This window comes from Polyodon spathula, chromosome 18 (genome assembly GCF_017654505.1).
Source record: "Polyodon spathula isolate WHYD16114869_AA chromosome 18, ASM1765450v1, whole genome shotgun sequence".
In the NCBI taxonomy this organism is placed as follows: Eukaryota; Metazoa; Chordata; class Actinopteri; order Acipenseriformes; family Polyodontidae; genus Polyodon; species Polyodon spathula.
The window spans coordinates 1,929,840-1,945,629 of record NC_054551.1 but is presented as its reverse complement, the minus strand read 5'-3'; the positions used below and the strand labels follow the sequence as shown (position 1 = coordinate 1,945,629).

At 39.9% G+C, this 15,790-nt stretch overlaps 1 protein-coding gene across 1 annotated transcript; it reads right to left on the bottom strand.

The window, feature by feature from the left end:
• Positions 1-811: 811 nt before the first annotated feature.
• Positions 812-15,447, bottom strand: LOC121330669 (interleukin-21 receptor-like). Its single transcript, XM_041277359.1, has 9 exons — positions 15,219-15,447; positions 12,600-12,716; positions 11,738-11,846; positions 11,039-11,229; positions 9,995-10,143; positions 9,660-9,831; positions 8,976-9,066; positions 7,145-7,232; positions 812-2,826 (listed from the first exon to the last, which is right to left on the bottom strand). The coding sequence occupies exons 2-9, from the start codon at positions 12,655-12,657 to the stop codon at positions 2,014-2,016; spliced, it is 1,671 nt and encodes a 556-aa protein (XP_041133293.1). The 5' UTR covers positions 12,658-12,716; positions 15,219-15,447; the 3' UTR covers positions 812-2,013.
• Positions 15,448-15,790: the final 343 nt, after the last annotated feature.

Here is a 15,790-nt window from a genome sequence, read left to right as displayed (position 1 = left end):
CTAAAAGCTTGATCAGACCATTCCTCCTGCTGGTAAACAACTTGGTTTTTATGCCATAAGATCTGGGAGTTGTCATAAAGACCTTACCACAGTTAAAATTATCTCAACTGCAACCATTCTGTCACAGAGGCCATGGAGGCAGCTCAAATGCCATGCATCTCACAATGATTAAAAAGAGGCCTGTGTTCAGATTAGATCTTTGCCCAGTTGAGATGCATGCTGACCCCATGACAGGCTGACCCTTAGCTGACAGATGAGCCTGTTCCACACTCTTAGAACACATTCCAGCGATGGAATTTCAGGGTAACTGTGCATTTTTACCATATCTTATTCACCATACCTCTCTGGGCTCTCATAGCATTTTTTGTCACATTGTAGAACGACTTTTTTAGGTAATTAAAAAAAAAAACAAAACACAACAATAAGTTTCCAAACCAGAATTGAACAACCCCAACATCTCTTTTAGGATCTTATGAGTGGTCTAAAGTTGTTTCTGATTAGTTTTAAACTCTGCTTTCTCCTTTCAGGCGAAAATTGTGCAAATGCTGCTTTCGACTGTGGCAGCACAACACATATTCTCTGCATTTCAAAAAAAAAAAAAACTAGAATCTACAAAATCTTGTAGCCCCTTCGTGGAGGAGAAGGGAGAGTTGTGCTGCTGCTCAGTCTGGGAGGACCCTGGTCTTGCAGGAACTTATCAGTCATTTTCAGGATTCCTACCATCTGTACTTGTCCCGGAGGGATCCACATCCTGTGTTATTTATCAAGAGTTTCAATACTTCAAAATACTTCGAAGAAATATTATCTCGATTCCACTTTTATTGACATTATACAAATGAGAAGACATTGCTTATCATTAATATGGCAGGCCAAAAGGGTATTTCTTAAAACAAAAATGTAGTATACATTGCGTTCAAAACTCATACATTATTATCAACATTTCACAGCGGATATATGGGACGGACGTGTACATTGAAAAACAGAAACAAAGTCAGTGTTTTTCAATTCAAATCTGGTCAAATGTATGTGTTTTGAATGTAGAGGATACACTATCTCTGACATTACAACTACAATTGAATACTACAACTGGTTAGAGCTTTCTAAACAAGCAGTTTCAGTCATCAAGCTGAGCCTGCATAATGTTAGATTCATATCATTCACTGCTGGACAGCTACTACATGATGGCATTTCTCTTTTCTTCTAGTGCAATATAAAAGTATATTTATATCAGTATACATGTAACTGCTGCAGAACCTATATTAATGTCCACAAAACAAGTTAAAACTGCAGCAACAGCTGTTATCACCCACTTAAAAGTTTACTACAGTATATACAGTACTAAGGTAAATGCATTTGAAAGTGTAGTAAAATACAATAAAGGACTGGGAAAGCAAACGGTTGTAATGTAGAGCTTCCAAAAGGCACAGCAGTAACAACATTTGTTTACTGTGAAAGTTTACCATGGAAAACCTCAGCAAAAAAAAAAACAATATTTATAAATACAGAGACATTAGATTACACCTAATGCACTGTATGCAGTTAAGTCAGAAAGCCTAGCACTCATTCATTTTATACTCCTGTAAACTTGTGTTGCTGTTTTGTAAGACTAATGAGTGTGTTGATCATAAAGTAAACCTGACAAACAATGCTAGTTTTCTTGAGTGCCTATAGCTGGCACATATGGCAGACAGTACTGTGATCATTATAATACCCAGAGCAGAGGTTTCATGGTCAGGCAGAGTCATTCTAGGGTATCAATAGACTTCACTGGTCTATTACAGTTATTCTGTCCGTGATTAGTCCATAGTTCAAGTTGGCAATACAATCCAAGTGTAATCAAATAAAAAACTCAAGTTCAAGGTAGTATTTTTAGTTTGTCTGTGACCTATTTACTGTCACCGGTACACCATAAACCAGCATGTTCAGAAACAGGACTACCCAAGAGACAATTCAAGCGTGAGGCCATTGCAAACCCCTCACCACGAGATGCTGTTTTGAAAATGAAAGACTGCTTTAACTGGTAGAACAGCCTTCGTCTGATGTCGTGGCCGTGTACGCAACCCACTGTTTCACGTAGTTCGTTGAGTGGTCTTCATCAATCAAAATGGGGCAATTCACTTGGCCCTTGCTGTCAAAATCAGATTCCACCGGACTGCTGCAGTCTGATTCCACGAAGCCACTGTCAATAGTATCCAGGTCTATTCTTGGGTAGCCGTACTCCTCTTCAGATCGAACGTTGGAGGCAAAAGAATCAAGCGAGAGGCTCTCCGCATCGCGCCGAGGGTACAGGTTTCCAGGCTCGGGCTCCCAATCATGGGAGTCAAATAGTTGCCCAAGAGTTGGCGACTGCATCGAGTTTGTTGCCTCGTGGCTTCTCCTTTGATCCACTGACACACAGCCGGACGAGATGACCATGCCGCCCCTCCTGCTACCCAGCAGACTGTCCTCCTCAGAGCTGCTGGAGCCGTCTAGATCCCCAGCAGATGGGTAGTCCAAGCTGATGCCACTGCCCCGGCCGACCTTGTAGGTTTCTTGTTCGGACTCATGATACCGAGGACACTGCAGCCCATCTTCGTCGGAGACCGTAACCGTGTCGATGGAAACATGACCTGTGGATTTGTCCCTCTCGTCAGTCATGACGCTTCCACTGGAGAAATAGAGTTTGGAGTCTCTGCTCCTGCCCTGTCCCCCCAAATGCTTGCCTGAGCTCTCCTCCTCAATCTCACACAGCTTTTTCTGGAAATCCTGATGGACGTTCACGACAGGAATTGCCGTGTTCTCAGCAAAGTCGAACGCTGAAAATGTGCAGGCAGGGCCGACCCAGCTCTGAAACGAAACACAAACACACAGACATTTAGGATGGATGCCCTTTTTTTTTTTGCTTTGATATTATTTTTTTAAAGATGACTAAAACATACTTGCCTATCTATGAAGAATCTTTACATTTCTATTTAAAGAAGCAGTTTAATTGTAGGGTTAGTTGACACTTTCGCTTCATCATGTCAACAGTCCTTTGTTTGGCTGCCTTGTCTTGATAGCCACACATTCAGTTGATTAAACTGTTGGCTGGCACATTTACTGCAGTAAAACTGGCATGAAAAATAACCCTAAAATGTTACAATTTTTTAAAAGTTAATAGCCGTTCACTTTTGAAAGTCAGGGTTTAGCCTCGTGGGAAATTTGGATGACATTTTTAGCCTGTTTCTTTATCGCTGTGATGTTTTTGAAAAGCATTATGAAGTAAACATTGTGGCAGATAACAGATATATGAGGTGTGAGGTCCCATGTTCTCGTTATCAATACTTGTGAACTGTGAAGTTAGTCACATTGTTAGAACACACACACTTCAGCTTGCCTGCTTATTTCATGTTACAGCAGCTTGTGACAAATTTCAAAATAAAATCTGACTCAAAATCAGAGTATCCTAATTAAAAAATACTCTTGCTGTCTGTCTACAAGACGAAGAATGTACTTTGGTTTGTGTGGTGTCAAAACATAATTAGTCACCTTTGTATCTTTCAGCATCTTTGGAACACTAAGCACAGTTCAAACTCTTTCGTACAACTTGACCCCATTCGTTATCGATAAGAGCGATTTTATCCCACTGCAGATAATAACTAGCACTCTGCTGCATAACCTGATCTCTAGCATCAAAAAACCTGAAACAGCAACCAGTTGCAGAATGACGGACTGACAAATAACGAAACAGTCTGTTCAACACAGTAACTTCTTAGTAATTACATTTCAGTGGATAAGAAGTGTACAGTACATGAATCAAGCCACCCTTTTAGTTCCTAAAGGGCTCACAGGAATCTTGTTACAATCCAAATTTCTACAAACAATCCATTAAACAGTCCTGAGATTTTTGTGAAGAGGGCTCATTGTTATAAAAAAAAAAGAAGAGCGATTCTAAATAACTCTTAAGTTAAAGCTCTCAGCCTGTTAAGTAATAAAGAACGAAGAGGCAGAAGAAGCGTCTTTATATCTCTTAGGCGTACAGTTGCAGTGTTTTTTATGTACGCGTGTCGGTTTAGCTGAAGTTCTTGTCATCAAGACCCATAACCAACTTTCCCCTTGTGGTTGTATTCCTAAAGTAAACAGTACTGTTCCTGAATGGCAGAGACCAGAAATGGACTTTCACTGGACAGATAAAAACACTAGTAAGCCCAGATACATGGTTACCAGAATAGAAACCCAACAGTGTTTAGCCCAAAAATAAAGCAGCTCAGCTACTGATGTATTGCTGTGTATTGTGTGTATTTTTAAATGATGCAGCTACCGGCTGAATGCAGCCCTTGCTTTTTGAAAATGTTGTGTATCTGCATTTAACCTTTCTCCTGTCTCTATAATTAGACTTGTATGCACAGAGCTGATTTGCTTATGCTTGTTATTTGGGTGCTGTACTTATATGCTTCGTAAGATAAAGATGTACATTTCCGCCAAAAACTCTGCATCTCCATATTCAAATCTACAAGAGATTGTTGTTTTTATAAAGTGTGTGGGTTGACAAGCGGTTTACTTTGCAAACAAGCTTGACTGATAAATACTGCTGTAATCACAGAGAAGATCACAAAAACACATGCACAGAGCAGCACAAAAACAAGTCATATCCCGGAAAAGCTTGCTTATAATCTTACCAATTATTTCACATAACCTCCAGGTTTAAAACTGGTGCTCCTAATCCCAGGGTCAATCTGAGAAACTGTGACGGTCAACACTTCAAAGTACAAACTGGAAGTCTTTCCAATCTTTTCCAAATCGACATACGTACAAAGTTAGCTTTAAGAGCGGCACAGAAACCAGCACCAGAGGCCCACACAATTGGAAATGAAATGGCGACAGGGTTTAGGAGACATTCCTTTACACTGAGGATGGAGAGGGCTTGGAATGTTCGGGATGCTGAACCATAGATCGCAACCTACAGCGCTGTTTGTTTCAGCATGTAATGCGCGCTGGAATTCTTATTGAAGAAGGACTCTATGTACAGCAAATGAAATCGGTATGGTACACAAACCACCTGTTCTATTAGGACTTTAGGAGGTTAGTTTACTGTAGGTGTAGCGAAATCCAGTTTTCTTCCCTCAATGTTAGTGTTTTTTTATTCTTTGTTTTTAACAAAACAGAGGAAGCTTTTACAAGATACTGTATCTATTAATCTCAGCACAGCAATACCCAGAGCCAAATATCAGGGGAGTACCACGATCAGGGGAAACTGGAGAACAGCAGTGCATGTGGAATGTAACGTAATCGTGGTAGAGAATTAAACGAGAGGCAGGAAACCTTAAACTGTACCACTGCTGCTTTAAATACAGTGAGGCCCACCACACACACACACACACAAAGAAAAGCAATACTAAACAAACACTCTTTTTCAAGGTACAGGAAGCTGGGACGTGTTGATGCACTGATGAAATAACTTTGAACTGTGCTTTACACAGTTCAGTAGGGCATGTGTATTGATTTTTATTATTGTCCGCTGAGGATACAGGCATCCAGTCGTGTGTGAGTGTGTGTGGGTGTGTGTGTGTGTGTGTGCGTGTGAGTTTGTATGTATGTTTGTGTGTCAATGTGTGTGTGTATGGACTTGTTTACCTCACTTTCATAGGAAAAAATGTAAAATCCTTGTATCCGGATCGTGTTGTTCTCTTAGTGAGAATAGCAAATCATTTCACGTAGCGGGTGTGTATTTTGCATGTAGATGCGTCTATGTTAGTTTTTCACCATTCATTTCATACTGATAAGTCATACAGACAGTCATTGGAGAGCTTAAGGTTTTCATATTGACAATGTCAATTCATGGTGCCACACCCAGGCTCTTTAAGGTAGGTCTCCCAGCACAATTAAATTAAACAGTTATTTATTACATTAATAAATACTGGGCTGTATTTTGTCATTAATAAGTGGGTATTGTAAGGAGAGGCATAATGCACGCATGAAGACAACCGTAAAAGCAATAGGATTCGAGTTAAAGAGCTTTAAAGCCCCCTTGTGGACAAAGTGGTTATTGCAGATTAAATCATTTAAAGCTTATCTGTCAACGTGAGATCTTCTGTACACTGTGAAGGGTAACGCGCAACAGCTAGAACCGTTATTGCCATGACCTGTTAAAGAACTATGGAAATGTTTCTTCTGATTCCCATATCAGTGTTTCAACAGCACTTCGAGATCAGAGTTATTTTAACTGTAGCACACTTCTCGTTGTTTAGATTCACTGCACCCGAGCAGCCTCCCTACAGCTCGCAGCAGCATGTCTATCACCCCCCCTGGTGGATATAATAATTACTACATGTGTGCTTTTTACATTTCTTGTATGCACTCGCGGCAGAGCGTTGCAGGGTGTGGCGGACTAATAATTAAAACTCTACCAGATGAACTTAGACTTGATTTTGAGAGGCCACAGTGGTCCTTTAAAGTCATTTAAGGTTTAAAGATTTTAAAAGTCACCAGCACGAGATGACTGGAACAGTAAGAGATCCAATATAGATCTAAAACAACAGAAAGACCCATTTGTTAATAGAGCTCTTTCACTTTACACATCTACCAAGTTTTCTTTAAGAATACAAGTTTTGTGCTGTAATGCAAATATAATTGCAGACCTTATTGTAAGTGTCTATTTGACAATTAACTATCTATTTGACCTTACTGATAACAAACAGAGATATCCATCTTAGTGTCTTCCACATTAAATAAACAACTCAACTACAAGTTTGCTACCAAGGGCCCTTAACTAAGCCCACAAAAAGACACCCCACCCACCCACTGTGAACATTTCTGTGTTAAAAAAATATTTAATTTAAATGACTTTCATTCTTTTTGTCCTCAGCCCCTTTAGAACAACAAAAAAAAAAAAAAAAAAACAACCTTTGGAATATTTCAGAAACTATCCCCGAAACAGAAAACATCTAAAAATAGCCAATCAGAGCTAAACTTAACAACATCTGCGCTAGAGACTCATGGTATTTTCCACTGAGCGTTGAGCTGACAGCCACCGTCAAACCTCTACACAGAAGAGTGACGCGCGCTCTGTGGTGAAAATGCCCCGCCTACAATTTCCCCTCTTCCGTTCTGTCTGTGAAACTCCCCACCATACACAAAGCATCATGCAGACTGCATGAGTCATGCAGTGAGATATCAGTCTTGCTACCTTGAAGTCCCCTGAGTGGAGAACATACAGTGGCTTGAAGAAATCCTCCGGGCTGGGGATGAGGCCACACAGCTTCTTCTGCAGCCCTCTGTCAGAGAAATCAAAAACAAGAAATAAGTCCATACACCCTTGTCATTGTTAATGGACTCCCAGCTTGCCTTGTCCCTTCTTCCCAAACCACAGCCTGGACTTTCCTATTTGTTTACACCTCTCTCAACGTTTACAGGAATGTCGAGGAGGATTTTGCTCATCACATTGCTATGAAAAATCATTCAAAAATGAGACTACGCAGTTGTAGAGAATCGAATATGAATTACAGAACTGAGTTTAGTTCATTCACTTTGTACGTGCAGGGCCAGCACAGTTGCACCTCAATTGTGCTAACAATAATAGAAAAAGAGACCTCATTTTCTTAGCACAATGGCACAAAAGCTCATCGAGTATGTGGGATGGCAGTGGGGCTTTGGGCTGTCTGTCCTCCTCTGCAAAATGACTTCAAGAGCACAGGGGAAATGTCAGAAGCTTTGTTTTGCAGGGACCTCTGACAAGTGGGAGCTTGGAAAAAAGATAAGAAGAGCTGAAATGGAAAGAGTTTCACTGTGCAAACGAGAGGGACAGTACCAGCCTGTGCTTCAGAGATCTCTCTTCAATACAACATAGACAAGCACAGGGCTGGCTGCCTGGAAAGGGTTTGGTCTCCAGAGTCAAACTGGTCCAGTCGGGTTTAGCAATATGTCTTTGTCAGCATCCTAGGGGAACTGTAGAAATTAGCCAAATCATAGAGAAATTCTCAGCCGGGATACTAAGGTAAACTGAGTCAGTTTCTGGCCAGGGCGACAGTAAAAATGTCAGGAGAATCATCTCCAATTGGTACTCAATTGTAAACTGGGGGAAGGACAGCTTCTCTAGTTTTGAAATCAACACGTTAATGAATAGATTAATTGAATACTTGCGGAAAGAGCAATTCCAAGCACAGGTATTGAGTAACAGCGCACCCCTAGTAACTAAGTTTCCATTCTTTTTGTTTTCTAAGTGTGTAAAAGTGTGTTGAGGCCCTTCAGACTTTCACCCTCTGCAGTCTCAGCATCAGCAGCAAAGCAGTGAATCAGAAAGAGATTCAACTTCTCCCTCCTTGCTCTGCACAAACAGCTTTGATATGACTGCTTTTCTGTAACAGCAGTGCTCAAGTCTATGAAGAGCGATTCTCAGAAAGCTGCTTAGCTTTGGGTGCTCATCTCAGCAATGTCCTGCACTGTTCGGAACAGACAAAGCTCTGGTATTATACAGACTAGGTTTTGTAAACTGTGCAAGGCTTGCATATAATACCACTAACACAGGATTCAATTTCCTGTATTCATATGCTTCCACTCTGTTTTATTTTCCACTCAGATACTTTATTATATGACTTGCAAGGTCTGTGGTTTTCAAATGTAGGAGGTATTGCAAGGAAAGTATGTGCCTACTCTCATATATAAGGGACCAGAGCGATGCATAGCTAACTTACCGTCATCGTAACCACACATCCGGTGTGATCTTTATGCTTAAACTATATTGATGTCAATAATGTTACAAAGTGCACAATATTTCCATAAAGTGTAGCGATAGAGATGGGATGCATGTAGTGTCTTTGTTTCACTTTCATTGGCAGGACGAGGCCTGGCTGTTTTGAACTCTGGTTACCTATTCTACTGGGTTGCCCAGGCGATCCCAGCATCGGCCCTGAGAACAGTGCACTATTCCCTCTTGAGTTTTTTAAAGTGTCTGATCCGTTTGTAATCATGACGACAGACAGACAGACTCTCTGGTATTATTTCATAACCCCAGTGCTTACTTTGTTCTAATTTCGACTAAGAGCCCCACAGCAAGCAGCACCACCACCAGAGCCATCAGTGTGTAGATCTTGTACAGCGGCCTGCCTTTACCTGTGAAGAATCAAATGAAGAAAACTCATCAGTGCCTTCTTGAGACCCACACCCAGTACTAATGAGAGCCCTGCCTCCTCATGATCAACACTAAGCACTCAGCACAAGATTTTGTTGTTTCCTAGCGTTTATTTTCAAACCATATGCAGGAAGAGACACTGGTGCTTCTATGATGTTCAAGATATTGCTGTATGAAAGAAGCCCCCATCCATCCCTCCTTATCTAATGCAATCTAATGGGCGTGAAAAATTGACTAAGTAGAAATGAATGTGTCCGATATAGACGTGGCCATCACTTGTTTATATTATTTATGTATGCTTGTTTTTTTTCCCACAAATTCTCAGTGACATTTGCGTATGAAAGATTCTAACTGAGAGACTGAGAGAGTCCTAGTTCAAAATGACTTGTCTGCTGGTAACAAAAATGAACAGAAGTTAATCTGAATATTTTTTTTTTAATTTTACCCCAGGGAGTTTAAGGTTCAGGGCTGCAATGTGAGAACATACAGGCTGCAGCATGCAGTGACACGACATGCTGGGTCACCTCCTCGAAGGGGGGCTAACGGAACAGGGGTCCCCTCGATACACACTTACACCGAGTCTTCCAAGTGACCGGCAAACTCCACTCGCTCCAGGAACCAGTATAGCCGCTGCTTTCTTTGGGTCCGGCCCGGGCTTCAGCAACATACATCGAGCAGTCCTCCAGTTTGCCAAACAGAAGGAATATGTTTCTCTGGTCCTCCTCTATATGTTTCTTAGTTTGGCTCTGCAAAAAAAGGAAACTGTTTCAGTGGACCTATAAAATCAATGCAAAATTAATTGAATTTGGCATTCCATTTCCATTCCTGCCACATTCCCTCGTCTCAGCAGGAGCCAGGTGCGCTGTCCTGGTTTCACTTCCCCAAGCTGACAATGAAAATCGTTCTCACCTCCCACGACTGCTCCTTCTTCTTGTAGCGCACCTCGTATTCCAGCTCATCATTCAGGAAATCCCCCTCAGTGTAGATCATCTCCCACGAGATATTGCAACCCTTGTCGTCACTTGTTAGTCGCAGGTTAAAAGGTGCCGGTGGTTTTACTGTCAAACAAAACACATAACAAAGGGTGAGACGCACTTGGCCGAAGCAGCCGTCAGGATTCATACTGTGGGTTCAAAATGCAAAGCTGAAGAGGGTCGTGAAACACTGACACATTCACAGAATCACAGCGAGCGATTATTCACTGTGGACAGCTTTGTGAATTCAGAGTCAGGATGAAAAGGTACAGCTTGTTTTGAGTCAATCTGCTGACGAAGTAGCAAGTCTGAGCTGTTAACCACAGTTATCTTTCTGAAAGAGTCACTGACATTTTACAGGTGTGACAACAGAAAACGAAACCAGCCCTGGTCTGTGACAGCTCTGATGCAGGTGAAAGTGAAGCTCATGTGAGGGTCGGGATCTTTCAGGAAATTTCCCCTAACTCCCTTTGAATGTGTTGCCCTTTACTTTAGACCCACGTTAGGCCTACGTTCTTTGGTAAGGACATAGGTCTTTATAGAGTAATTTCTTAAGTTACAAATTTCACACTTCTTCAGTTGCTTTGATTCTACAGTATGTGTTAATAAAAAAATAAAAAATATATTTTTAGCAATATCTTAGAAATGAGATGAATAGGAGACTCCATGTTTGTAAAATGTAGTCAGTGAACTTCATTATACAGTATGCATGCTCACATTGGTTATGCTTGTAGGTTCTCTCTCTCTCTCTCTCTCTCTCTCTCTCGCTCTCTCTCAAAAATTGAGTCGTAATATCTCAGAACATTCTCCCGACAACTAAACAAATAAAAACACTTTTTTTTTTATTGACATCAAGCTTTTTTTTATTTTACAAAAATCTTTTTGGATTGTGAATTCCTTCTCAAGCTACTTTTCCCCCCCCCCCCCCCCCAGCTAAATCTTTTTGTACAGTCTTTGTTTGAATGTTCTCTGTACTTACTGTTCTCTGCAATGCTCACATAGGCACACCCTGTGCGCTCCTCCTCCACCTCGCTGCTCATTTTCCGCGCACACACAGTGTAATTGTCATTTGTTAAAAGATCCTCCATACTCATAACACACCAATGCCTTGCCACAGAATCGTTTTCAACTGGCTCCAGCTTACAGCTTGAATTCCACGGGTAGTTATCCCTTTAAAAAATTAAAAAAAAAAAAACATTTATATCCCTTCCCTTCCCATAATTTTAACAATGCAGAAAATCCAATCTAGAAAAACTTTCATGAGACCCATGAATTCATGACATTTAAATATATATACACACACACACACACACACACACACACACACACACATATATATTTTTTTTTAAAGGTGTAATTCTCCTTGTGTGCGTGCATGGCAACATTACGGCATTTCTTCGTTCATGCTAATGTTCTTCAAATGCCACAATGAATTTTTTTTTTTTTTAATCTTTGAAAAAGTTAATAAAAAGACAAATTAATGTGGTCCTGAAATGATGCACTTTTGAAATGTCATTCTGCAAAAACTAACAAAAAAAAAATCAAAGAGTTGCCCTTTCTGCAGAGTTGTTATCTTTAAGACTAAAGCTTGACATTTAGAAAAGGGAAGGTGGTGGCTGGGATTGATTGAAAGAAGAAAAGCAGACAGCTCGTGACGGCATCATACTCCAAAACTTACCACTGAGTTAACAGCTCGTACTGGGAGGACGGCAGGGTGCCAGAGCAGAAGCAGCTCAGTGAGCTTTTGTAGTCTGTGAAGCAGTCAGTCACATTACAGGAGCATGTAGCTGCAAAGAAACAGAAGACATGTACTTTCCACTGCACCTGTTTACTGCACCAGTGAGTTTAACAAATATAAATACCATGGTATCTACTGATCTAAGCAGGCGTACTTTAATTTAAAAGCTCATCTATGTGAGACTTCAAGAGCCGGGTTTGTTTATCTCCCAGATTCTTAGACGATCACTGTGTTCATGCATGCTCTGAAGGCAGGCTTTTGCAGATAAGATCATGGACAGCTAAAACTCAATTGTAATGTTTGATGCAGTGTATCTAAAGTCCAATATCTGCTCAGTGATATTGAGTGCGATGCTCAATGAGATTTGAAGCACACAAGACCGCTCTGATTTTGTCAGTGCTGTTTTGTTTGGTCCTCCTGCTACAGTCAACCTGCTTGGTGGTTTTGGGGTGTCAATGCATTCCACATTTCCACACTTAGCTTTTGCTAAACCCTTCACCACCGCAAGAGAGGTGTTTCATTCTCTAACCTTTTTGACAACCCTTGTGTTCCAAGTTCCATCAGATATGATGCCACAAAAACAAACACAAGAGAAAAAAAAAACAGACTGCTGGTTCTGTTTGTAGAAAAACCCTTTTGCAGGCTGTACTATGGTCCTAAAACCTATGTGAGCTCAATACTAGTCAGGGGTACTACAAGTCTTGATAAATCTTAATGAAATTATAATAAAGAGACAATGGGGGCACAGAAACCAGTCAAAGTGCAAGCACCTGACCACAATACCAATTAAACAGAGACTTACTGTTCCCAATCAGGCCACAGATCAGCAATGAAAACACAAGTGATTGTAGAACTCCCATGATGCAAAGCTGGAAATAGTTTTCAAATTCTAGAATCTCACTGATGAGGCTGATAATACCTGGAGGGCAGAAGAAAATCAAGTCATATCTCAGATCATACAGGATCATATCCTAGCCAGCTTGCAAACACAAACTGGGATTGTGTCCATCTGGTGAGCAGCATTACAGAATCTATGATTGAACTATCTGAATATCTATTTTCATGCTTTGGTCCTCTAAATTGAAGGTGGAAAGTACTGTTGTTGTTTACACCTCCATAGCACCTTTCAGTTCTTCATGAAACTGTCACTGTTCTGCTTTGGGGTAGATACCAAAGGGTAGGGCTGGGTTTCTTGAAACAATACAAAAAAAACAAAAAAAAACAAAAACAAAAAAAACCCCAACCAAATCAAGTAAATAAGAAACTTCTCCACTTGAGTTTCACATTGTCAAGAAATAGTACTGAAAAAGGAACTGCTCTGAAATAGGGAGGTTGCAGTAGTGGAAGGTTTTTATAAACATAGCATTCATAAGGCTGTTGTATTGTGGACATTTATTTTTTTGAGTGTCATGCACAGTAAGTAATTCTATTGCAGCCTCAATCCAGCTTCTGAGTCCAAAACATCGACGAAATACCGCAACATACTTATATAAGGGGGTGGAGGGAGTTAAACAGTTTCGTTCTGGTAGACCGGTTGCAAAACTGACCTTAGATTTCGGAACAGTGAATAGTTGAATTAATGGGCGGGGTGTGGGTGGGATGGGATAGGGTGGGATGGGATGGCTTGGGGTTGAGGACTGATGTGGTCAGAGAAGCTACTGTAAGCATATTGTGTTTTTAATTAATATATATGTTTTTTATTAATATATGGGTACATTATAATATGCATAAGGCTTTGTTTATATTTACATGCCACTATGAGCAGTCTGTGTTTATGGAATTGTATAATATATAGCATATTTTGGTAGTCTATTGACAATTCTCAGAGAGCCTTGTATAAAGGATGAGGGTTTTTTTTTTTTAACTAAGCAACGTTATAAAAAAAAGTAAGTTGAAAGCACAAGTTTATTCATGTTTTACAAAAAGTCCCCAGCTCAATTTATACTGTATGCACATTCAACCTATGCAAATATAAAAATTCCCTACACGTGAAAGCTGTAGCAGTACCCAATTGAAGTTACCGTGCCAGCTTCTGCTATTACTCGATTCTCAATGCGTGTTTTTTATTTGAACTTTGTGTGTGTGTGTGCGTGAATAAATGAAAATGTGCTGAAAATTTTTTTGTCTTGCGACGTTAAGGTTGTAGGCAATGTTGAAACGAAAACGATAATTTACCAAGGTTTGCGAATCTGAGAACACTTCATTTTAATAATGCTCTGTTAGACATAAACCTTAAGCAAGGGAAAATGGGAAAACTCAACTCAAGGGAAAATGGGAAAAGTCAACTCAAGGGAAAATGGCCTTTATGGACTAGTGGCCGTCACAGCCAGATTATTTAATACAACAGATATCTATAGAAATATGGGGATTCATCAAAGGGGTCAATATACACAGGTTGCCCTGCTGGTCTAATACAGGTCGGACAGCGATGTACTGTTAAATATCTCATCACGAAGAAATTAGGCACGTGTTAATCACGAAGAAACAAGACAAAAACAAGCATGACTTATTATCATTACTCTAAAGATGCAACTACATTCCAGATAAGAATGAACTAGTTCGCAAGTCCATGCAATGCAATAATAACGACCTGTTATCAGACTGTCTCGTGCGTTATTCTTACCTCTCACAGCAGTGCGAGATACATGACGCGTGTCTGTGGAGCAGAAATATAATTCTGATAAGATAAGATAAGAATGTTAAACCACACGAGTACTGTTTTTTTTTTTTTCCAATGACACCTTAAAATATTTGTTATTGAAGTATTGAAAGAATCTTTTATTCAAAGTATGTTTTATTAAATACAAGTTTGATATTTATTAAACTTTTTTTTTTTTTCTAGACTCTTCTTGTTAAAGAAGCCACCACGACTTCCACGACGATTCAACTGTATTTTATCTATTTAAAATAATAACAAATATATATATATATATATATATAAAAAAAAAAAAGTAAATTAATTGAAAACACGCCCTATGAAAATCCGCAAGTGTGCTTTCTCTACCGAACACGATTCGTATTGCTTTTTCAAACAGTTCTGATTTATTGTTCACAAACTGTAGGCTACACTGGTCATAGCCAACACAGCACCCGTGATTCACTATATGTACTATACTGCAACATATCAGAAAAACGCAAACTGACAAGTTACAAAACAAACAAAATAAACGCTAATCACCATACAGTACCCAGTACGTAATCAACGTGTAAACAGGCTACTCAGACCAGTCAACTGTCGCTCATTGGCCGGAGACGTTTTCCTTTATAATTCAGTATTTAACCCTTACAATGTCTCCGCATAGTGATCTCCAGCCCTCGTTTTAATTTAACTCTGTGTAGTTTCACTGAAGATGGCTGTACGTTTTCATATACAGAACAACACTTGCAGTTTATAAAAGCATGTATTTATTATTTTACCTACCTTATCTTCATTTAGACCGTTAGAGAAATAATCCAGAAAGCATTTATTGTCGTCTCCTTTTTTTTTTTATCGATTACGTTTTGAAATGCAGTTGTTTCAGTAACAGTGGTGTTCTGACTTATTTTCAAGAGCGCGGATTAGCTTGTGAGAAAGCATGAGTAATTCCTGTATGATAACGGGTATATTATCAAATGTTAATGCAACGTCATTTTCTGAAGCTGAGCGCTTGTGAAAGGATGTGGTTGCTGAGAGCAAACCATGTTCGAAATGATGCAGCTCACCTACACAAAGCGCTTTGCAGAAGCGCGTCTTTGAAAGGGTGGGTGACTGGCAGCATTAGCTCTCTTCAGTAAAGGTCATTTGTCACAAGTTGCTCCAGCTATTGTTTTGTTTAGAGAACTTTTACCAGACAGGTTTCAGGATAAGCCATTTTGGACATCACAATGGACAGGATTTTATCCAAGTTAGTAATCCAAACTTTACTTTGCACCAGTGATTTGGGAAAGAACGTTTTAAAAAATCAAGCCACAAACAAACGGTTCAAACGATGAACTGCAATTATACTATGGGAA

What these genes read in the sequence shown, in the direction of transcription:
- LOC121330669 (XM_041277359.1), bottom strand. Translation starts at nt 12,657, where the DNA reads ATGGGAGTTCTACAATCACTTGTGTTTTCATTGCTGATCTGTGGCCTG. An exon ending in CTGTGGCCTGATTGGGAACA is followed by an intron (nt 11,847 to 12,599) that starts GTAAGTCTCTGT and finishes GTTTCTTTGCAG; the next exon opens with CTACATGCTCCTGTAATGTG. An exon ending in TCCACTCAGGGGACTTCAAG is followed by an intron (nt 2,827 to 7,144) that starts GTAGCAAGACTG and finishes GTTTCGTTTCAG; the next exon opens with AGCTGGGTCGGCCCTGCCTG.